General features: G+C 50.6%; 1 protein-coding gene across 2 annotated transcripts in view; it reads left to right on the top strand.

The window, feature by feature from the left end:
- NUSAP1 (nucleolar and spindle associated protein 1) overlaps positions 1 to 25079 on the top strand; it is a 449447-nt gene that overhangs the window by 334044 nt on the left and 90324 nt on the right. For both annotated transcript variants that reach the window (XM_069638852.1, XM_069638853.1), the window contains one exon: positions 15225 to 15341. In XM_069638852.1, the coding sequence (XP_069494953.1) occupies positions 15225 to 15341 (117 nt within the window). The remainder of the gene's footprint in view (positions 1 to 15224; positions 15342 to 25079) is intronic.

Below are 25079 nucleotides of genomic sequence, written 5' to 3'. Positions count from 1 at the left end.
CACTACCAGTTCAAAGCCCTTCCCTTCGGATTGAGGTCGGCACCCAGGGTGTTCACCAAGTGCCTCGCACCGGTGGCGGCGCAGCTGCGCCGAGAGGGGATCCACATCTACCCCTACCTGGATGACTGGCTCATCCGAGCAAAGACAAAGGAGCTCGCCGTGGAGCACACAGCAAGGACCGTCCAACTACTCACGGACCTGGGATTCTCCATAAACTACGCCAAGTCCCACCTGGTGCCCGCGCAAGACGCACTGTTTCTGGGAGCGAAGCTTGACAGTGTCGCTTCTGGCCTCTCCGTCGGAGGAAAGAGCGAGGGCCATCTTGGGCAAGGTGCAGCGGATGCTGGCTGCGGACTCGGCCAGGGTGAGGTCCATCAAGTCCCTCCTCGGAATGATGTCGTCTTGCATTTATCTCATCCGCCTGTGCAGGCTCAGGATGCGCCCGTTGCAGGAGTTCCTGGACGCGCGTTGGATCCAGACGACGGGCAGCTTCGAGGAGAGGATCACACTTGACGAGAGTTTCCGACAAGCGATCAGGTGTTGGGGCACCCGCGCGCGCATCTGACGGCGGGCATGGACTTGCAGACCCCCGGCCACCAGGAGATGGTGACCACGGATGTCTCCCTGGAAGGGTGGGGAGCGCACACCGAAAATCTGCACGCCAGAGGCATTTGGCTTCCAACGGAGAAGTCCCTCCATATCAACGTCCTGGAGCTCCGTGCAGTGTTTTCGGCCCTCAGGTCCTTTCTTCCGTCCCTCAAGGGAAAGGTGGTGAGGATCTTCACCGACAACACCACCACCATGTTCTACATCAGGAAGCAGGGCGGTACCAGATCCCCAGCCCTGTCCAAGGAGGCTCAGGATCTGTGGCATTGGGCCGTCGCCCAAGGGATGTTTCTGGTGCCGTTTCATCTGGCAGGGATAAAAAACACCATCGCCGACTCGCTCAGCAGGGAGCTGCGCTCGTGCCACGAGTGGGAACTACGACAGGATCTAGTGGACCGCCTCTTCCGACGGTGGGGCACACCCCAGATCGATCTGTTTGCGACGAACTCCAAGTGCCGGAGGTTCGCCAGCAGGTTTCCCCAGCCGAGGAGCATGGGCGATGCTTTCTCGTTCCCCTGGGAGGGCCTGTTTCTATACGCGTTCCCTCCATTGCTGTTGCTGATCCACCAGCTCAAGAGGTCACGGTGCAGGATGATCCTTGTCGCACCTGCGTGGCCGAGGCAGATATGGTTCCCGGACCTTCTGGACTTGTCAGCGTCCCTGTCAATCAAGCTGCCAGTGGACGCTGATCTTCTCTCCAGGGAAGGAGGCGCCATCCTCCATCACGACCCGAAGTCGCTGAACTTGCAGGCCTGGCTCCTGCAGCGTTAGAGTTTGGAGGATACGACCTACCGGCCGACTGCAGAGAGGTTCTTGCAAAGGCCAGGGCGTCCTCAACTCTTAAATGCTATGGACACAAATGGAAGAGGTTCTCTGTCTGGTGTCACGCACAGAAGATTAACCCTCTATGGATTATGGCTCCCCAGGTACTGCCGTACCTTCTGGCGCTGGCAAAGGCTGGACTGGCGCACGCGTCCATCAAGATTCATCTTGCTGCGATCTCCCGATACACCAGAACCACGGGGCGGACGTCTTTGTGGTCTCATCGTCTGGTGAAATAAATTCATGAAGGGACTGTTCAGATCGTTCCCGCCGGTGAAGGCTCCGGCCCCAGCGTGGGAGCTCAACGTGGTGCTGACCAAGCTCATGGGACCTCCGTTCGAGCCTCTGCACTCGGCTCCGTTGAATTTCTTGTCGTGGAAAACAGCGTTTCTTGTGGCCATCACCTCCGCACAAAGAGTGGGAGAGATCCAGGCCCTTTCCTGCAAGCCCCCGTACTTGACTTTTCACGACACGAGGGTAGTGCTCAGGATGCACCCCTCCTTCATGCCCAAGGTGCCGTCGGACTTCCACCTCAACGAACCCTTGGTGTTGCCTGTTTTCTTCCCGTCGCCGACCGAAAGGACTTTGCACTCGCTTGATGTGGCTAGAGCGCTGAAGTTTTACATGGACCGCACAAAGTGTTTTCGGAAGACGTCACAACTTTTTGTGAACTTTGGACCTGTCAATCAGGGGAAGGCTCTCTCAAAGGCCTCCATTTCCAGATGGCTCTCCGGCTGTATCATGTACTGTCATCGGTTGGCAAACCGACCTCTGCCTGGCCGTCCGAGAGCCCATTCCACCAGAGCGATCGCAGCTACCACGGCGTTCCTATCTGGTGTGCCCTTGCTGGACATCTGCAGGGCTGCTACGTGGAGGTTGACGCACACCTTCACGAAATTCTACTGCGTCGATCGGGATTCCAGGGAGGAGTCCAGGGTCGGCCAAGCAGTGCTGCGCAATCTGTTCGCCTAAGGTGAGCCGGGTGAGGAGGTAAGAATTGCTTAATGTTGAGTTGATGTAATGCTTAATGTTGAGCCTTTGCCACCTCCCGTGGTTGTGCATGTGTGTACTGCTATGTATTCTTTATTCATGAGCATGTGAATCCATGCCAGACCCCATGCTGGAGAAAGAACAAGTTACTTACCTGTAACTGTTGGTCTCCAGCATGGGTCTGGCATGGATTCACATGCGAACCCTCCCGCCTACCCCTCTGCGGCTCTTCACTTGGTCATACTGCCACTTCACGTGCTACCAAATCTGAAGATGGCTGCCAGAGGCAGGGCTTAGGTAGAGGGCAGTCATTGGCTGTGGTCAGTATGACGCAGAGATCAGTGATTGGTTACTACTACGAAAGACAGATCAGAAACAAAACTGATTCTGATTTTTTCTTTACCGAGGATTCCCAGCCTGACGACGGGGAATATTCATGAGCATGTGAATCCATGCCAGACCCATGCTGGAGAACAACAGTTACAGGTAAGTAACTTGTTCCATGTCAGTGATGTGAGGAGAGAAGGAGAGGGTGGTGTCAAAGAGGGTTTTTGCCTCGCACAATGGCACAGGTAGAGGGCCCAAGGAGGGTGGCCAGAGGGAAATCAGCAGCAGGGGTCCCAATGAGAAGGATCTCAGTCTTGCTGCCGTTAAGGCAGAGATCGTTGGAGGCATACCATTCCTGAATCGGGCGTAGACAGGAATGAGCGAGAGGAGAGGAGTCTGAGGGGAGCCTGAAGGAGACTGGAATGTCATCTGGATAACACTGAAAGTTAGTAGAGCAGGTAGAGATGAGGTGGGGCAGAGGTGCCAAGTAAGGATTGAAGAGCCCGGGTGCGAGATTGGAACCCTGGGGGACACCACATGTGGCAAGAGGTGGTGGAGAGAAAGGATCCCAATTGGACCTGGGGGTGTTGATTGGAAAGGAAGGTGGTCAACTCGCTAGGGCCTGATATGTGATGCCCAGGTTGTCACAGAGATGATTGATCAGGATGGCGTGGCTGACTGTGTCGAAAGCAGAGGATAGATCAAGGAGGTTGAGGACCGAGGAAAAGGCTGTAGGTGTTCAGGAGAGCAGTTTCTGTGCTTCTGGCTGCTCTAAAGCCAGACTGGTGGTCATGTTGACAACCAGCAGATTCAGTATGGAGAGTAAGCTGGGAGATGGCCAGCTTTTCCAGGAGTTTGCCCAGGAAAGGAGTGATGGAGATTGGGCGGTTGTTTGCCGGAGAGTAAGGATTGGCAGAAGGCTTCTTGAGGAGGGTGTGCACAAGGGAGTGCTTCAGTGCAGGGGTGTACGGGGGGGGGGGGTTCCAGTGGCAAGAGTGATTGCAGAAATTGGCCAAGGCTGGGGCGAGGGTGTCAATGTGGTCTTTGGTGGATCAGGGGAGCACCTGCTTGGACGAGACTTTTATAGACCGGAATTGTCTAGAAACATAGTCGGGCGAGAACACAAGAAACGAGGAGGAGGAGGAGGTCAGCCAGCGGAGAGAGGTAGAGGAGGGAGAGGGCAGGATGTCCTGAGTTTTAGTGGTGAAGTGAGAAGCTAGTGTTGTGCAAAGGGCCTGGGAGGGAACAGGAGAGGTGGAGGCTGCAGCAGTGTTTGGCCAGCTCCTTGCAGATTTTGAAGAGTTCATCCGTGTTAAGAGGCCGCAGAGATACAGACTTTGGTGTAAGTGCTCTTCTTGGACAGGACAGAGAGTCTGTATTGCCTTTGGGGCAGGCGGCAGGCCAGTTTGTCAGAGGATGAGCCTGGTGCCCTTCACTTCTTTTCTGCCACCCAAAACTTGCGTTTAAGGGTGGTGATGTCGGAGTAATACCAAGAGTTGCACTTGGATGTGGGCTTCAAACGGATCCTCATGACAGCGGCAAGGACAGTGTGTCGGAGATGGAGGGGTGCATGTTGATGAGGGCCGTGTCGGTGAGAGTCGGCTGCAGGAACAGAAGGGGGAGAGAAAGTAGCGGCAAAAGCCTCCACTGACACACATTTCATGGGCCGGATGTCTGAGAAGGTGGGTGGCAGTGCTGGGCTTCACCTGGGGGACAGAGTGCCAGGTGGGAGGAGAGAAGAAAGTAGTCATCCAAGTGAGAGGGTTGGAAAGGGGGATGGTTAAGAGATGGACATCCAGGGTGTGCCGGACAGTGTGTGTGTCATGCCAGAGGTTAAGATAGAGTCGCAGAGATTGCGAAAGTGCCCCAAGGTGGGGTTGGAAGCATCCAGGTGGATGTTGAGGTCTCGGAGGAGGATCACTTGGGAGGTAGAGGCAAGGAAAGAGCAGGAGAGGTCGGCCCACTCGGAGGAAGAGGGCAGCCTGGCCAGGTGGCCTGTAAATGATGGCCACAGTAAGGATGAGACCAGAAGAGATACAGAGCCTGCAGACCAGGCATTCAAAGGAGGATTAGGCCTGTGTAGGAATGACAAGCAGGGATCCACTCTGGGACAATCAAGGCTACTCCACCTCCTGGACGGTTGGTTCTGGGTTCGGAGAGGATTGTGTAGTGATGGAGGAGAGTGTCAAAACTTGTGACAGAGCTGGCCATGAACCATGTCTCGATGAGACAGAGGACATCCAGATGAAGTTCTTTGAGGAGTTGGTGGATGTCGGAGAAGTGTTTGACAGAAGAGCGAGAGTTAAGAACGACATGGAGCAGATTGCCACATTTGAAAGACTTCCGTGGAGGGGTACAGGCATGAGGTACGCCCTGCGGAGGTGGAAGAGGGGCCCGAGAGTCTGCAGAGGAGGAAGATGGGCATGGCAGAGTAGTCTGAGAGGATGTGCCAGAGAGGTGGCGGACGAGGGGCCTGGCTGAGGAGCCAGGGAGGTGTAGGTAGGAGTAGCAGGAGAAGGAAGGAAGTTGGCGCAGGAAACGTCTATCGAAAAGGAGATTTGGCTGAGGGCCCTGGACCAAGACTGTGCCATTCAGATACATTAATGATGGTCTTGGAGTGGAAGGGGACCAAGTGCACCTCCCCTCAGAGTGGCACCATTAATGGGAGAGGAGGAAAAAGAACAGAGGCCATGTGGGGGGGTCCATAGGCCTGGAGCGGGAACGACCGAGAGGCTGTCGGTAAGGGTCTGTTTCTAAGAAGCACTAGTGTAGGTATCAGCGATGGGTAGGCCTAGGTTGGAGACCAGGACTTCCCTTTTGAACTTCTTCCTACCAGACTTGGTGAGAGGGATAGGAGATAGACTAGCAGTTGAAGAAGATAGGGGAGACAGAGCACCAAAGAGGGGTGCATGGAGGAGCAGGAAGAGGTAGCCCAAGCAGGAGTGTGGGGATGGACCCACACTAGGGGCACACAAAGGGGGAGAGCACAAGGGGAGGATGAGTACAGTCGATTCAGAATACAGTAATAACAGAGGGAGGGCTAAAGAGAGGCAGACAGTGCAGTAAAACAATAGAAACGACTGGGGGGGTGAGAGGAAAAATGCACACAATACAGTACAGAATATGAAATACAATAGTAACCCCTGGAGGGACCTAGAGAAGTAAGAGGAGAAATGTGCACACACACAGAAATGAGGCAGGAGGAGAAAGAGAGAAGTGGAGCCTAAGGTGCGGGGGAGACACTGCACGTGGAATTAGGCGGAAAGGGGACAGACGCACAAGGCCGGGAGAAGCAGAGCCTAAATTGCGAGGTCCCACAGTGGTTCCAGTCATTCAGGCCTAACATACTGGCACCAGTAGTGTGGATTGGGATTGGACAGTCCCAACCCTCTTCCTGGGCACTAGCACACGTGACATGCAGGAGCCCGCAAAGTTTGCGGTTTTTGCTGGAGGCTGCATGCCCAAATAAGGTATTAACCTGGGTGAAGGCAGAGGGAAAGAATGGCCCAAGGAGAGAACAAAAGACTTCGCGGCATGGCCATTTTTTCGGCTCTAGCCACAGTCTTGGGCCAAATGCGGTAAACGCGTTATGGTCCATAGAAATGAAGTATAAATACTTTAAAAGTAAACTGCTGCTACCAGTTTGTCCTAGACACACTTGTACAAACACCAAAAAATCCTTGGACGGTGTCTAGGGCCATAAAACAGGAGGACCCCTGTGCGCAGTACTGTAAGATACTTGACATGTGCAATGTTCTATGTCAACAAGCAGGGGGACCTCGTTCCCTTCCCCTATGTCTCCTTGTAGAGAATATTTGGTATTAGGCTATTCAGAATCCGATTTTTCTTTTTTGCATCCCATCTGGAGGGCAAGAAGAACGCCCTAGCAGACAAACTAAGCAGGTTACAGTCTGCTCCGCATGAGTTGGAGCTGAAACCATCAGTAGCAAAGACAATATTTCAGACGCAGGGCCATCCATCAGTAGACCTCTTTTCCAACCAGCACAACACTCTGTCCTCAGTTTGCATCAAAGCAGGGTCAGGGTCTTCAGTCCCTGGGAGATGCTCTACACCTGGATTAGTCGAACCTAGCACTTTACGCTTTTCGCCTCTCTCATTGATACAGAAAACTTTGCTCAAATTCAAGATGTCACAGAATCGAACAGTTATTCTTCTAGCTCCATTCTGGCCTCGTCAGATTTGGTTTCCAGACCTTCTGGAGTTAGCAGGGACTTCCAAATTAGATCTCCCATCATCGAAGGATCGATTGTCTCACCATAGAGGGCAGGTTCTTCATCCCTCCCCTCAGTTGCTGAACTTGAAGACTTGGTTCCTGAAAAATGTGCCTTCTCCCCCTTACGTTTGACGGAACAAAATCTAACAATCGTGTCAGCTTCCAGAAAAGCTTCTACAAAGAAGGAATGTCCTTAATATTCTGGAGGCTTCTATTGATAATGTCATGTCCTTCAAGTCTCATCTAGTTTTCACAGGTGTCAATGTAGACACTTGAAAATATTACCTATCGGCTATTGGAGCTTACCTAAACAGAGGGCATAAATCCTTCTCTCTCCAACAAAGCTATTCGTAGACACTTTGAGGGCCTTCTACGTTTCTACGCATTCCCCCTTTTTGTGCATGGAGGCAGTGACGATCTGGGGATGTGCCCTTGAAGAAGGGATTTGGATTATTTCCTTTGTCCACCTCCCGAGGGACTGCAATGTGGAAGTGGACCAGCTCAGCCGCTTGGGGTTCAACACCTACGAGTGGGAAAAAGGGCAAGGGGAAATTTTCTGCAAGCTCACTCTTAGACCTCCGCGACTTGATGAAAAGTACAAGTTTTGATAGTGTTGCAATGGTGCATGCAGGGAAACGGAGACAGAGTTCCCCTACTCAGTTTGTCAAAAATGAAAAAAGGTTCTGCACACACCTATTACTGCGCCACAGTAAAGATTAAGTTCCAAACGAGCTAATTTTCATGATTGGTTACGTATTTATTAGTGGCCGTTAACGATAACGATGACGCGTGTTTCAGCACCCTTAGTGTGCATTCTTCAAATCAGGGCAATAATTGATATTCAAAATACTGTATACATAATATTGGGGTGATGTGAGCACATTACAGTTTGAAACAGCAAAAATCAAAATCAGATATGCATTCCAATCATATTATTCATCATATGGTCAGAGTAGTTGAAAAAGATTCAAAGTAACCATGATCAAAACATCCATTTTCACGCAATAATGTTAAATAGATATGAGACATACATTGAATTAATTTCACATAGCAACATTACATATAGGTGAAGAGCCATACATAGAGGTGCATGTGTGATAGAAAGTTGTAAACATACCATCAGGTCGCCCGGTCGCAATGGTGAGAAACGAGAAAGTACCGGGGAGATCGGAAGGGGGTGTGGGGGAATTAAAGTGTTTGTAGAACGAGAAAGGACAAATAGAAAAAAATGGAATAAAGGTAAAATTGGTGCATGTTGACGTTGCGTTAATGTCTTGACACAGACAAAAATCAGATTGGGCTTACCGATCTGTTGAAGTTCAAAAAACTCTGAATGTCGTATTGGCGATTAGAGTCCCATCAGACTCAAACGGATTGTGGGCGCTTGGAAAGCAAGAGGTAAGAAGTGCGTTAATTTGACCTAACGGGTAAATTAAAGTGTATGTTCAACCAGTTGTTTACATCTTATTTTCTTCTGCGTCTTATAGTATGTGCCGGTACTTATTGTATCTGCCATTAGTTGTAAGCACATAGTCACTGAGGTCACTCTTGTAAAAATAGTGCTAAGGCGCAAGCGCTTGGTGAACGTGTTCATAATGCGGTCTGAAAATATACACAATAAAGGAAAATAACCCTGTGCTTAGATATCCCTTGTTCGCAGTGCCGTCTGAAATTATACACAGTGAATTAGGTGATCTCTGTGCTTATATATCATGCGAATTAGGGTATACGTCAGTCTGCTCCGCATGCTATATGTTGAATTTGCGTATTCTTAGTTTTTAATAAGTCAATCGCCGGCATTGCAAAACTTTAATGGGCTCGCACACGCTGCACGGACCCATTGGTGATTGGTGAACCTAGTGGGTGGGCTTGGAAATCCCCCCTCCCCCCCCCCCCCAGGGCTTACCTTCAAATGTCTGGATTAGTGCATCATGCGTCGGGTTCTTCTTAATGGACGAGTCCTCCCGAATTTGAGTTGTATTTCTGTTGTTACTATGGTAACGTCCTAGTTCTACCTCTATTTCGATATGTTTTGGAGCTGTCGGCCATATTTAGGGACAAGTTTATCATTGGGCATGAAAGATGCGCAAGTATACAAAGATCGAGATGCTTCCTGGGTCTAGTGTTGCCATTGGAAGATAAATACAGAGATCTGTTTTACACATTTTATTAAATGAGAAAACATTGGCGCATTGGTGGCGGATGTAGCTACTCATAATGTTAGTGTCCAAATCGCATGTAGTTAAATGCCATTGCTCCCAGTGTTTTGTGGGACATGCAGTTTATTGTGTGTGTACGGATGTTGTTAATCAACGATGTGCTTGTGTGTTACCGGTTGTCATATGGAGTAATTCTTCATCTTATATAGCCGTTACTCTTAAAATTAATGTCCAATGTGCACGTAGTTATTCAGAATACAGGTTCTTTCACTAATCTCAGTGTATTGTGGGACCTGTAGTTTTGTCTCAGGGTGTTTTGAGACAAGCAGTGTGCTTGTGTACTGCGTGTATCGCATTATAAGGAGATCTGAGTCCTTGTGTCTCATTTACTTTCCTAATTATCAAAAATGAACACAAGGGTGAAACAAAACACAATTCCTGATTCTATATAGATATATACACATAAAGGGACTCCTAACACCCAACAATTCCCATTTTTTATAAGCAATTAGACATTTCATTATCTGTGTTTAAGCAGTTTCCACACATCTGAAATAGTTAATAAGTTTGGCCTCTTCCTGGCGTAACCGCAGTTCCCGATTTCCACCTCTGCGTCCCAGGGACACTTTTCTGAGCCCAATAAATGTAATGTCCTGTTTATGATCCATCTGATGAAAGTTCTGCCAGTGGCAGATTTTTATCTCGACTTCCGATCACTGCTAAATGTTCTCGAATCCTGATACAAAGTTCTTGAATTGTGCTGCCAATGTAGATCTTCCTGCAAGTGCATATGATGGCATATATCACGTACTTTGTACGACAGTTGATTTGTTCTCTTATTTTCATCTGAATTCCCATTATTATCTTGGAAAATATCCGTCATGATTGTCGCATTCCCTGAAACCTGGCCTGGATTCCTGGAGCCAAGTCCCAGGTGTCTCCTTATTGTCGTCGGGTAATAATGAGGGACTGAGGCTCATTTCTAAAGTTGTAGCTCGTCTGTAGACTACTGAGGGATAGTCCTGGATAGCAGATCCTATGTGAGGGTCTAGTTTAAGCAGATACCAATGCCTTCTAAGAGTTTTCTTGATTAGGTGTTTGTTTGCACAATAGGCTGTGATAACTTGCACCATGTTCTCTTGAGTTGGTCTGTCCTGTTGTATTAGAGTTTGTGTCCTCTGTGTCTGATGTGCTTGTTGTAGGCTGTTTGAATGCTTGCTCCAGAATAGCCTCTGGCTTTGAATCTAGTAGAAAGGGTTTCACATTCTTCCTTGAAACAGGTTTGTTTGTGACAGTTTCTCCTGGCTCTGATGTACTCTCCCTTTGGGATGTTCTGAATTACTGGTTCATAGTGACAGCTAGTGGCGTATAGTGTGGAATTGACTTCCATTTTTATTTTGAGGTACTCTCCTGATACATAGATTGTCAAATCTAGGAAGTTAATCTCTGTATTGCTGTATACACCTGTAAACTCTATACCCAAATTGTTGTTGATTTCCTGTCTGAAAGATTCCAATTCTTGTGGTGTGCCATTCCATATGAACAGAACATCATCAATGTAACGAATCAATTTTATAAAGTGTTCGCTGTATGTCTCTGTAGTGTAAATCTGTAAATCCTTCAACATATCCCTTACCAGTTTTGCTGGTGCATATTTAACACCCATAGCTACGCCTTGTTTTTGCTTAAAAAAGGTGTTGTTGAAGGTGAAGATACTATTGTCCAGTGTAGCCATGAGCATCTCTTTGAGCATGCAGTCGAACGGGCAGTGTGATGCTGATTCCTCCTTGAAGGTATAATCAATTGTATCTAGGGCAAGGTCGTGATCAATAGAGGTATATACAGCCTTGAAATCCCATGTTGCGAGATTGTAGGTTGGATGCCAATGGATACTTTCAATAATGTTTATTGCCGCCGTTGAGTCCTACGAGTGGGAGTTGCACATCAACTCCTTGTTGCCCCTGTACCAGAGATTGGGGGGGGGGTCCGGATCGGGACTTATTTGCATCTCCTCCCAATTCCAAATGCCCCTGGTTTGCTTCTTAGGTGCGCCTAGTCAGGTGTCTCTATGGGACTTGTTCCAGCTCCACTGGCACGGCTGCAGATGCTCTGCGTTTCCTCCTCCACCGTTGCTCCAGTGGACCCTTTGCAAGTTCTGGACGTCGGTGGGCTGCATCCTCATCCTGTTCGCCCTGCACTGGCCGTCGAGGGCTTGGTTCTCTAATCTACTGCCGTTGTGCTCCCACTGACCGGCCTGCCTTCTGATCCCCAAAAGGGACTTCCAGATGCAGCAGGGTGCAGCGATGCAGCACCCAGACCCGGCCAGGCTGGCCTTAGTGGCTTGGTTCCTGCCCTGCTGAAACTCTCGGAGGACAACTGGGACATCATTCCATCAGCATTCTGTAAGCACTATTCCCTGCATGCCAGCTCCATGCGAGATGCAGAGTTCGGTCAGGCGGTTCTGAATAACCTTTTTCCTTTGTCCTAGATATGAGGCAGGTTGTCAAAGCTCCACCCTATGGTCTTGTCCGGTGGAATCTCGCACAAGGATGGAGGAAAGGGGACGGGACGTATGAATAAATAAAGTTGCTCACTGTTGTGACTAGAGTACTCCTAGTCCTTAGTCTCCTTTCCTCTATACGTCCCACCCCCTTTCCCACTTGTATTCAGTATAGCCAGGTATTAAAGCGTCCGATGTTTTAAAAAGTGCACTCTGTTGAGGCGCTGGAGGGTTGGGCCTTGGGGGGAGGGAGTTCCAAAGTTTCACTTACTTACTGCACGCTTCGGTGTTGGGAGTCCTCAAGTTGCTCTGCGAGCAAATTTCATGGGTTTTTTGTGTTTATTTATTTTTTAAAGTAGAGGGAGATGGTACCCCCCAGTGAACCTTCCCCGGTACGTGGACCAGAGGGCTGCTTCGGACAGGCCGGAGCAGATCTACTAGAATACCGCCTAAGACAATGATTGGCAGGACGATGACAGTACAGATCATGAAGGGTCCCCTGCTCGCAAGAGGAGGCGTGTCAGCCCAGACCCTTCCCTGCTGGCTCAGTGCACCCCTAGACCTCGGGATGTGTTGCTGGACATTCTAATGACCCTGCACACACTGGTCCATGAAATCCAACAGAGGATGCCACCAGCACTACGACTTCATAGGACACGCAAGACCATCCGAGGCTGAGCTCACCCTCTCGAAAGAGAAAAGCCAAAGGGGGCGCTGGTCCTCCCCATCATCCAACTCCTCCACCACTTGGTTGCAAAAACACCCCACCCGGAGCCCCAGTCCCACACACGGACATGGCTACAGGCACCAACAAAAACAACTTCATTGTGGCCGTCTGGGGAAACGCTGCACGCGGGCGAGCCCCATAGGGATTCCCCACCCGACAAAGTGGAATCCTTTCATTCTGTCATATCAAGGGCCTCTGAACTGTTTCAGTTAGTCCCAGAGCAGACCAAGAAAGAAGGCTTCCGGTACCAACGGCGCGAGTCGAGAGGAATGACCATGTTGGTTCCCTTCCTGGACGACCTCTTGGAGGAAGGCCTGGCTCTAATGAGAAATCGGAGTACAGCCCCGACCAAGTTGGACAGTTGGGAAAAGAAATACAGGGTTCCAGATTCAGCCCCCAGGTGCTTAAGGTCTTGACCCTGGTCTGATTCAGTGGTCTCGGCTACAGCCAGGAAGCGCTCAGTGAACCAGTCATCGGCAGACATGGTACCTCCTAAGCAGGAAGGGAAGAAGCTGGATGAAATGGGCAAGAGGATAATTTATACAGCAGCGTCTACCATCTAGCCATTTTGCCCTGATATGACCAGGAACTATGGTTCATTTTGGGTTCTATTCTGGACTTCCTGCCTGAAGATATGAAGGTTGAGGCACTAGAACTCTTTCAGGAAGGGGACGTGGCCTCGGATCACGCCATCAGTGGATGTGGACATTGCATACACAGGTTTCCGCCAGATGGGGAACGGAGTATCCGAGTCTTCAAGGTTGGTTGAAGGCAACAAACTTCCGACCAGACGTTCAGACGAAGATGCTGGATATGCTGGTCGACTGGGAGAACCTCTTCAGAAAAGTCAGTTGACGAGTCTTTGTGAGCAATAAAGACTGACACAGAGGCAGTACTCTCCCTGGAAACTTTGCAGGAGTGACCGTCGTCCTTTCGCTCTTCCAGCGGAAAACAAAGTAGATCCTCCAAGTGTTATAGTACACTGTACCGACAACTACAGACAGATGGGTGCTGGACGCTCTCGGACAGGGGCACCTTGGAGTTCGAACGCAGGTGTCCTTTGATTCTGCAACAAGGAACAACATGGTCCACAGCTTCTGCAGGAGTTGCGGGTAATGATGCATAAGGGAGCAATAGAAACAGACTCTGGGACTCCTGAGTATACGCCAGATACTTTCTGGTTCGAAAGAAAATGGGGGGCTGTAGGCCAATCCGATCTTCGTTGGATCGGCTTACAGCCCCCTGTTAGAGGAAACGGCCCAGAACTTTTGGAACCTCAAGTACTTGAAGTTCCAAAAGTTCTGGATGGTTGTGTTGCAGCACGTGCTTGGCCAGCTGGAGCAGAGAGATTTGCTAATGTCGCTTGGATCTGGAGGACACCTACTTTCACATCCCCATCAGCAAGAAACACTGCAAGTTCCTACGATTCGTAGTTCAAGGTCAACATTACCAGTTCAAGGCTCTGCCTTTCGGCCTGAAATCGGCACCAGGGTTTTTAGGAAGTGCCTGGCCCCGGTGGCAGCACATCTTTCTCTACAAGGCATCCATGTATACCCCTACCTGGAGGACTGGCTGGTGCGTTACCGCTCTTATGCTCTGGCAGGCGAACACACATCAAAGATACCTGCTGACGGAGTTGATGTTCTCCATAAACTATCCAAAGTAATCAGTCGGAGTATCAGAGTACTCTTGTGCTAAGGCTGTGATTACTTTTGTTTATAGGTGAAGGTGGACATTTGACACTTCGTTCTCAAGAACAACCACAGTGAATGGCACTTATGTAAGTAGATTCAGGCGTCGTCTTTCGCAAGCTCCAATACTAGATAAAGAGTGGCTCCTCATCCATTTGCAATATGATTTATCCACAGGTAGTCACAGACGACATCAAGCGAAAAACTGGGCGCCAAGCTAAATTGCAGGGCTTCTAGTTAAGGCCATCAAATTCAAACGCTGATAATTAATAACAGAAGGCTGATTTGTAATGAGGAAAAAATATGAAGATTTAAAAAAGGACCGCTAGCAAGTATAGGTATAAAAGTTGCACAACCTTTAGCCTCCGTGGAAGGTGGAGTATTAAGGTTGTACGGCTCTTTGCAGCATAGAGAAGTAAGGCACACATCACCCGAGTACAGCAAATTGTACAATAGGTTTGAGAAGGGGTACTAGCCCCTCAACACGTTCTATAGATTGATTTTAATGATAAAAGAACAAAACATGTTGGGCACATGACGATTGTATGGATCTCTAAAAGTATCTAGAGAACAATTGTAAGTTTTGCACATGAGGTAGCGTTTGTGAATAGTAGTCCAAAGACTCAACAGTGACACTTTAGCACAATTGCACTTTATATTGGTTTTTATTATGTGTTTTAAATGGATTGATGTATTTAATGTTGGCCTGTTTATATGTACTATACCTTCATGTCAAACCGAAGGGTGAGATTGTTTTTATCGTTTGATTATAAAATGATCTAATGTACTGAAATCTAATGAGTAAGAGATTTTAGTGCACTCTACCTATACTAGCAGTCCAGGCTGGTTTCTAGTCTAAGAAGATATGTAACCTGGGATAAACTGTCTGCTGCTGTATCAAGTCTGTGGAATGTCTCAAAGTATAGGAAACCAGCACTGATTGGAACAACATTTGTAGGTTTATTTTGATGCTTTCTCCATTGCCTGATGGCATGTTAGTTTAACTCCACCATGTGAGCAAACCATTGTGAGTTTTCAGGGGTAAGAACACAGTATGAGCAGGCATGTTGCCGTCCGATATTTTGTACGGGTGCCTTCGATATCCGACTTAGGTGTGTACATTTAGTTCTGCATTATTTAATGTTTGTGTGTTTTTTTTCCTCTTTAGACTTCACACCATTTAAGTTCATGGGTGATAAACCGGAGACCCCAGGCACGAATAAGAAATCCAATTTTGACATCAAAGCAAGTCTGGCAAAGCCTCTCGGTTATGAACCACACAAAGGTCAGTACATTGGCGTTTTTTAAAGCCTGCTTTCTCTGTTCACGTGTTCCCTGCTATTGTCTGTCGTCCATCCATTGTACCAACATCTCTATCTGCAAAGTGTTTCCCCATGTGCTTTTACATAGTTAATGCAACGCGGAGTCTCTAGGTCTTTCCAAGTTTCAGTTTTCTCCATCAAAATAACATTGGTGCAGCAGAAAAATTGAATATTAGTAAGAGGCGAGGGTGCAATCAGAATGAAAGTACCATTCTGATTGGCCTTCGCCGAGGCATTACCTGGGCGGGAATCCCTCGGTCGGTATTCCACTGCCATTGTTGCCCGCGGGGGTTTGGGGGGAGGGCGTGGCATCCCCTCAGCCAATGAGGAGGCTCGAAGTGGGGCCATCCCTGCTCCGAGCCTCCCCACGGCTGCGAGGCTGCTTTCGCTCCCCGCCGGAGACTCGGGTAGGGCTTATTTTCTTTTTTTCCTGCCCTCCCAACACTATAACTATGGGCACCTGGGCATTACCTGAGCCGTAATGCCCCCGCCGCTCGGGGCATATTGCTTAAGTAGTACCAAACTGACCGTCCAGTACTAGTATAGAATGATGCTAATCATTCTGTAGCATTTAGAATTGCATACTGTGTTACACTTTATATGGAACCAGAAAAATGCTGCAGTTTACGTACTTTTGTGACCTTATTGCTTGCTTTCGTTCTCAACCTGCTGGGAAGCTACGTCCTGCAGCAGTATCGCCAGAAAGCTGCTCCAAGGTTGCTACTAAACGCAACTAAAGAGATCTGAATCCCTGGAATTCCAATCCACGATCACAGGCTTTTGTGGTACCACGCTCCCTTATTTGATAGGCCACATCGACCCAACCTCCAGTTGATGTATTGCCACTTAGTAGTAGGCTTGCTGTTACTCCATGCTTCCTTCTCTGGGTTTGTCCCCTTATTTTATTGGTCCCCTTTGTGCCTTATTTTAAAGGATAACTTGTATTATTCTTGTCAAAACCTTTTGCCTTTGGGTGCTTTTTTAATAAAAAAAATAGCAATTACGGACACATACTTGTCACAATCGCCTTCTCTTTTTACAGCGGATTCTCCAGCATATGCACATTTGGATTCACCATTAGGACTCTCTCTGCGGGCCTCATTGCATGAAATGGCAGGATCCCCGCTGTTACACACTTGTTTACATGAGATCCCTAATACCCCGGGGTCATCTCTCCACAATCTGAAAGTGACTTTCTCACTTGGTGAACACTTATGAAACAATTGCGGAAGAATTTCATGAGCAACGCTTATTACTTAACACAATGTCCTCAAAAATGGCATTTTTGGAGGGCTATATTTATGGGAAAGAGTGTATTGGCGATCTTTCTCAAGAGAAAAGTGAGGGTGTACCTGGGATTTCTCAGACTTTATTTACCACATCTGAGCCTCCAGAGGGCTTTCGACCTACTGTCTTAAAAGAAAAATAAGACCCTGGTCCAGTGAATGTTAAGATGAATGATGTTGCAACTAATACAGCTGCCACTCTATATTTCATAGAGAAAGTGTAAAAAGACCAATTCCTCTAAGCAACGACCTAAAGGTTCTCGCAGTTTTTTGAGGAATTCATGTTCGAATGTGTTGAATGAATCGCCAGAAAAATGATCTGTCTCAAAGACAACTTTTGGGGCCAAACCGGGTCAATCTTCAAAAGTATTACCTCTGCCGCCTCTTTTTCTTCCCTGTAGCAATGGCCTTTCAAACCAAAAGAACACAGCTACTATAAAATTGCCTCTAGAGCCAAGAAATGGGCCGGACGACAACCTTCATGGTCTGCAGCAGCATTCTGTCAGCAATGAGATAACAGACTGCTCTGTGGCTGGGCTGGGGGGGGGGGGGGCGTTCTTGGAAGTTGGTGCTTCAGACTATGTACCATCAGGCCATGGTGGATACAGCCCTCCTCATTCTTCAATAAAAAAGGTTGAGTTTGGCAGATATAGCTAAAGCTTCATCTGTGCCTGAGGAATTATCAGCCAGTTCATCTATGACCTTGCGTCCCTTCTTGATAGATAGAGGCCTACTACTCTAAATCGCCCTCCTAGAGCTCCATGCAAAGTGGTGGAAGTTCCTAACATTTTACATCGGAGCCTAAATTCGAACAAATCGGCAAGCACTAGGAGACAAGATTTATATTTAGATCACAAGATGGTGCCCAAAAAACAAATAAAGAATCTGGAGAATATAGAGATTTTTCAAAGGGGCACACGTTAATCAAACAGGTTTTTTTTTAATGCGGTTTCTTTACCTCTAAATCGGAGCCATATTATGGCTCTGTTTTCAGAAATCCCCAACTTACGTTAGTGGTCATCAAGTGATATAGCGTTGTTAAAGTTTGTTGTAAAAGGTAGATTAGATTTGGCCAAACTGTATTTTCATTCTAGAATGATTAGAGCCTTAGTTCTATCAGAATTCGAATCCTTTTTATCATTGGGTTATGATGTGCTTCAGATTTTGGATGAACCAAGCAAGGAGTCTTAATGAAACATTTGTTGTGAATCCCCCCCCTCCCTCCTCTAGTGTGATGCACAAGCTGATCACTTGATATCCTTTTTCGATTAACATTGGCAACATGAGGCAACCCAGGGTCTTCAAGGCTGTCCTATGGGCTGCCTCCTTTGTGCTCTTAAAAATGGTATAGGTTTTTTTGTCTCCCCAAAATTATCTTTATAGTTTTTTTAACATACAAATGCGTAACATATAACCATACATAACAATTAATTCTCCTTCCTAATTCATTCCCCTTCATAATTCATTCCCTGTCTATTTCACATGAACTTTTCCAAATTCATAAATTGATCAAATATTCCTAAAACTCATTATTCAACGATAATTGACAGAGGGAAGATTAATTCACATGCAGAAATGTCGAGGAGGGGGAGGTGTAACTAGGAGAAAGAGGGGCAAACATAGCACAAGGGAAAGAGGGAGAAAAAAAAAGATACAGGTCAGTAAGCCATCAATTCATAGTCTGTATCAAGGATTCATAAAGTTGAGGTTGAAAATACATATGTTCTCCAGCATGGGGTCTGGCATGGATTCACATGCTCATGAATATTCCCCGTCGTCAGGCTGGGAATCCTCGGTAAAGAAAAAACCAGTATCAGTTTCGTTTCTGATCTGTCTTTCGTAGTAATAACCAATCACTGGTCTCTGCGTCATACTGACCACAGCCAATGACTGCCCTCTACCTAAGCACCGCCTCCGGCAGCCATCTTCAGATTTTTACCGCACGTTCATGTGTTGGGTTCCTCGTGCTATTGTTCTCGAGCTTTAGTGCTATTTTTCACGTTTTTTGCTCAAAAACTTCGTTTTTTTCGGTCAAAAGAGCCTCAAGCTCCACCGACTCTCCATCCGATCAACGGGGACCCGTGTCGGATTCGTCTGCGCCCCTCAAGGGTGAAGATTTCGTCGAGCTACGCTTTGGAGGACTCCAGAAGCTTCTCAGGCCCGGACATGGCCCAGGAGAAGGGAAGCTCGACGCCCGGAAAGCTGTTCAGGGTCTGCCCTGGATGCCAGCTGCAGAACGTCTTTAAGGAGGACGAACACTCCTTTTGTCTCTACTGCTTACATGAGGACAAGACGCACGTGGATAAGGACTGTGCGTTTTGCGGTAATATGTCGGAGCGGACCAGGAAGGACCGCCATCAACGTCTCGCCAACTGGCTGGAAGGGAAGAGCCCGTCAGGCGAGAAGAAGAGGAAGAAATCCGAGCGGTCTTCTAAGACCTTTGAGGACGCCCCGGCGACGGGGGTCCAACACAAGGCCAAGCACCGCAAGTCCGCTGGCACCGGGAGCGCCGAACGGTCGGGCTCTACGGGCGCCAGGCAGGGCGCACCCTCCCCGGCACCTTCAGCCACGAGCCAACGCTCTGGGTCGGGTAAGAGGAAGGGCGAGCACCCGGCGAAGCTCCTGGAGAGGCCCCGGTCGAGCTCGAAGGCCCGATCGGAGGGGGAGCGAGGCAGTGTCCCCCCCCCCCTCAAGGATAAGGCGGTGAGCGCACCTAAGGTGGTGAAGGCCTTAATCCATCCGGCCAAGCCCTCTATCGATACTGTCGCGGCGGCCCTGGCTCAGCCTGTGGAGGCTACACCAGTGGTGGCGACCTCGGGGCTCAGAGTCTCCCTGCCACCTCGGAGGGAGTCCTCTTTCGTGCCCATCGATAGGACCCCCGTGAAATCCCCGGCGGGGAAGAAAAAGGGGGGGGCAGGGCGTCGTCGTAGATTCGGCTTCAGAGGAAGAGCTGATCGAGGTCTCAAGCCACGGCCTTGGCGTGGATGAAGACCGGCCCGTCGGGATAGATCCCGACGCAGGTGACGACGACAGCGTTGAGGGTGCCGACGGGGCCCCTGATCGCCCGTCGGATTCCCCTCTGCCAGCGCCGCAAGACAACTCGGCGGCCATTTTGTTGGCTATACAGTCCTTATGCTCAGAGATAAGGACGAGACTACCGTTGCCGACGGAGGAACCTCTCCCGTCGGGGGATCCTGAACCGGGACCTTCTGGTGTTCCCCCACCCAAGAAAAGAAGGATTCATCCTCCACCTCCTTTTCAGCCGTTGCGACCCGTCCAGCCCTCCTCCCCGTCCACCCGAGGGGATGATACGGGGACTGACACGGCAGCGACGGGTACGGACGACGAGGTATACGACGAGGATTTCCCGTCGTCACCTCCCACCAGGGCTTCTCCGCCCGACGAGATTGGATCGTTCCACTCCATGATCGCCAGGGCATCCGAGCTTTTCCAACTCTGCCCTGAGGAGAAGAAAAAGGAAGGATTCCTTTATCAACGGCGCGAGGCCAAGAGGAAGACGGTCCTCGCGGTGCCTCTACTGGACGACATTTGGGATGAGGGCCTCGCCCTCCTCAAGAACCCTTCCACGACGCCAGCTAGAAGAGACCGGTACGAGAAGAAGTACCGGGTCCCGGACGCGGCCCCCCTGTGCCTCCGGGCGCAGCCTACCCCGGACTCCGTCGTCTCCGCGGCGGCCAGGAAGAAAGCGGGGGGGGGGTGCGGCCTCCACATCGACTTCCCCACCGGACGGCGAGGGAAAGAAATTGGACGCTATGGGACGCAGGGTCATCTCGTCTGCAGCGACGACGATTAAAGCGGCCAACGCCTTGGCTATCGTGGCCCGCTACGACAGGGAGCTATGGTACAAACTGGCTCCCCTGCTGGACTTCCTACCGGACGACAAGAGGGCGGATGCCCTGGAGATCCTACAGGAAGGTGAGGTGGCGTCGGACCACGCCATCACTATTGCTACGGACATCGCTGACACTGGGTTTCGCCAGTTGGGCAACGGCGTGTGCCTTAGGCGGCGTGGATGGCTCAAGGCTACGGACTTCCGTCAAGACGTACAGACCCTAGTCCTGGACATGCCGTTCGATGGGAACAACCTGTTTGGGAAAACTGTGGACGATTCCCTTCAGGCCATTAAAGCGGACACTGAGACGGCCCGGGCCCTTGGGGTTCTACAGCAACGACGGACGCCCTTTCGGAGCAGCGGAGGCAAGGGCGCCTCCAAAGGTTCCGGCGGCGGTTTCTCTACCTACCGTCAAGCGGCCCGCTCGTCGTCTCAGGAGGCCTACAGAGGACGAGGCAAGTCTGGCGGACCCCGCCGTCGTCGCCAAGGAGGTCAAGGCGGCAAAGCCTCGTCGAAACAGGATTGAACCGGCCGTGGGGTCGGGCCCCCACCGAAGCACCCCGGTGGGAGGCCGGCTGGCGAGCTTCGTCAGCGTGTGGGAGTCCATCTCCACCGACCGTTGGGTGCTGGACGCCTTAGCCCGGGGCCACACGCTCGAGTTTCAAAGAAGGTGCCCGCGCGTCCCCCCCGTGGCCAGGAAAGATCCTCACGTCCCTCAGCTTCTCCTGGAGGTAAAGGCGTTGCTCAGGAAGGGCGCCATCGAACTCGTCCCAAAGAGGCTTCGGGGCTCCGGAGTTTACTCGAGATACTTCCTCGTGAAGAAGAAGACGGGAGGATGGCGCCCCATCCTAGACCTGCGACGTCTGAACAAGTTCATCAAGGCGCAGAAGTTCCGGATGTTCACCCTCCAGCACGTCCTGGGTCAGCTGGAGGAAGGAGACTTCCTGTCATCGTTGGATTTGGAGGATGCCTACTTCCATATTCCCATCCTAAAGGGGCACCGAAAATTCCTCAGGTTTGTGGTCCAAGGGCGTCACTACCAGTTCAAAGCCCTCCCCTTCGGACTACGGTCGGCACCCAGGGTATTTACCAAGAGCCTTGCACCGGTGGCGGCGCAGCTGCGCCGCGAGGGGATCCACGTCTACCCCTACCTGGACGACTGGCTCATCCGAGCCAAGACGAGGGAGCTCGCCGTGGAGCACACGGCAAGGACCGTCCAACTTCTCACGGACCTGGGATTCTCCGTGAACTACGCCAAGTCCCACCTGGTACCCGCGCAAAACACACTGTTTCTGGGAGCGAAGCTCGACACAGTGTCCCTTCTGGCCTCCCCGTCGGAGGAAAGGACCAGGTCCATCCTGGGCAAGATACAGCGGATGTTGGTTTCCGACGCGGCCAAGGTGAGGTCCATCAAGTCCCTCCTCGGAATGATGTCTTCTTGCATCTACCTCATTCCCATGTGCAGGCTCCGGATGCGCCCGTTGCAGGAGTTCCTGGACGCGAGCTGGATCCAAACGACGGGCGGCTTCGAGGAGAGGATCACACTCGACGAGAGTTTCCGCCGAGCGGTCCGGTGGTGGGGCACCCGCGCGCATCTGACGGCGGGCATGGACTTCCAGACCCCAGACCACCAGGAGACAGTGACCACGGATGCCTCCCTGGAAGGGTGGGGAGCGCACACCGGAAATCTGCACGCGATAGGCCTGTGGCTCCCGACGGAGAAGTCCCTCCATATCAACGTCCTGGAGCTCCGTGCAGTATTCTGGGCCCTCAGGTCCTTCCTTCCGTCCCTCAAGGGCAAGGTGGTGAGGATCTTCACCGACAACACCACCACCATGTTTTACATCAGGAAACGGGGCGGAACCAGGTCCCCAGCACTGTCCAAGGAGGCGCAGGACCTGTGGCATTGGGCCGTCGCCCAAAGGATGTTTCTGGTGCCGTTTCATCTGGCAGGGATAAAAAACACCGTCGCCGACTCACTCAGCAGGGAGCTGCGCTCGTGCCACGAGTGGGAACTACGGCAGGATCTAGTGGATCGCCTCTTCCGACGGTGGGGCACACCCCAGATCGACCTGTTCGCGACAGCGACGAACTCCAAGTGCCGGAGGTTCGCCAGCAGGTTTCCCCAGGCGAGGAGCATGGGCGATGCTTTCTCATTCCCCTGGGAGGGCCTGTTCCTCTACGCGTTCCCTCCTTTGCCACTGCTAATCCGGCTCGTCAACCAGCTCAAGAGGTCACGGTGCAGGATGATCCTCGTCGCACCTGCGTGGCCGAGGCAGATATGGTTCCCGGACCTTCTGGACTTGTCAGCGTCCCTGCCAATCAGGCTGCCGGTGGACGCGGATCTACTCTCCAGGGAAGGAGGCGCCATCCTCCACCACGACCCGAAATCGCTGAACTTGCAGGCCTGGCTCCTGCAGCGCTAGAGTTTGGAGGATACGACATACCGGCCGACTGCAGAGAGGTTCTTGCAAAGGCCAGGGCGTCCTCGACTCTTAAATGCTACGGACACAAATGGAAGAGGTTCTCTGTCTGGTGCCACGCACAGAAGATTAACCCTCTACGGATTACGGCTCCCCAGGTACTGCCGTACCTGCTGACGCTAGCCAAAGCTGGACTGGCACACGCGTCCATCAAGATTCATCTTGCTGCGATCTCCCGATACACCAGGACCACGGGCCGGACGTCCTTGTGGTCTCATCGTCTGGTGAAAGAGTTCATGAAGGGACTGTTCAGATCGTTCCCGCCGGTGAAGGCTCCGGCCCCGGCGTGGGAGCTCAACGTGGTGCTGACCAAGCTCATGGGACCTCCGTTCGAGCCTCTGCACTCGGCCCCGTTGAAGTTTCTGTCGTGGAAAACAGCGTTTCTTGTGGCCATCACCTCCGCACGACGGGTGGGAGAGATCCAGGCCCTTTCCTGCAAGGCCCCGTACTTGACTTTTCACGACACGAGGGTAGTGCTCAGGACGCACCCCTCCTTCATGCCCAAGGTACCGTCGGACTTCCATCTCAACGAACCCTTGGTGTTGCCTGTGTTCTTCCCGTCGCCTTCGTCGCCGGCTGAGAGGACTTTGCACTCGCTGGATGTGGCTAGAGCGCTGAAGTTCTACGTGGACCGCACGAAGTGTTTTCGGAAGACGTCACAACTCTTTGTGAATTTTGGACCTGTCAATCAGGGGAAGGCTCTCTCGAAGGCTTCCATTTCCAGATGGCTCTCCGGCTGTATCATGTACTGTCATCGGTTGGCAAACCGACCGCTGCCTGGCCGTCCGAGAGCCCATTCCACCAGAGCGATCGCAGCCACCACGGCGTTCCTTTCTGGTGTGCCCTTGCTAAACATATGCAGGGCTGCTACGTGGAGGTCGACGCACACCTTCACGAAATTCTACTGCGTCGATCGGGAGTCCAGGGAGGAGTCCAGGGTCGGCCAAGCAGTGCTGCGCAACCTGTTCGCCTGAGGTGAGCCTGGTGAGGAGGTAAGATGCTTAATGTTGAGTTTGATGTAATGCTTAATGTGAGCCTTTGCCACCTCCCGTGGTTGTGCATGTGTGTACTGCTATGGATTCTTTATTCATGAGCATGTGAATCCATACCAGACCCCATGCTGGAGAAGGAACAAGTTACTTACCTGTAACTGTTGTTCTCCAGCATGGGTCTGGCATGGATTCACATGCGAACCCTCCCGCCTACCCCTCTGCGGCTCTTCACTTGGTCATACTGCCACTTCACGTGCTTCCAAATCTGAAGATGGCTGCCGGAGGCGGTGCTTAGGTAGAGGGCAGTCATTGGCTGTGGTCAGTATGACGCAGAGACCAGTGATTGGTTATTACTACGAAAGACAGATCAGAAACGAAACTGATACTGGTTTTTTCTTTACCGAGGATTCCCAGCCTGACGACGGGGAATATTCATGAGCATGTGAATCCATGCCAGACCCATGCTGGAGAACAACAGTTACAGGTAAGTAACTTGTTCCTTCTCGGTCTGAAACATAGTCTAAGAATAGGCTCCAGGTTCTTATACATTTCGGGATTTTCCCTTCAAGTATGCTGTAAGTTTCTCCAAGCCCAACAATACCCACACCTTTATCCACCAGTATGCTATTTGTGGTCCTTCCACAGTTTTCCAAAATCAGGCTCTTGTAATTCGGGCAGCAATAAGTAATTGTGAAATCAAAGCAGCCCTGTGTCCCGTGATTGGAAAAGACCCATCCTCTGGTGCATCCCCTAGTACCAACACTCTTGGGTCCATGGGGAGTAGAGAGCCCGTGATTTCTTTAATTTGAGACCTCACCTCCAGCCAAAATGTTTGGATAACTGAACAATGCCACCACGTGTGAGCTAGATTCCCCCCGCTTCCCACAGCCATGCCAACATGTGTCTGGATGTTCTGATGTCATTGTGTGAAGCCTATTTGGAGGTAGGTGCCACCTGAAACAGACCTTAATGGCGTTCTCCTTTACTATGGTGCATCGCAAATTCCTTTTGGGCCCTGTGCCATATTCGTTGCCATGATGCTTATGAAATTTCCAGGCCCAATTTCCTTTCCCAAGCTAGCAAATAA

The sequence above is a fragment of the Ambystoma mexicanum genome, chromosome 14 (genome assembly GCF_040938575.1).
Source record: "Ambystoma mexicanum isolate Mex_15411 chromosome 14, UKY_AmexF1_1, whole genome shotgun sequence".
Classification (NCBI taxonomy): domain Eukaryota; kingdom Metazoa; phylum Chordata; class Amphibia; order Caudata; family Ambystomatidae; genus Ambystoma; species Ambystoma mexicanum.
Note: the sequence above shows the minus strand (reverse complement) of the source record. Positions and strands in the feature narration are given on the sequence as shown.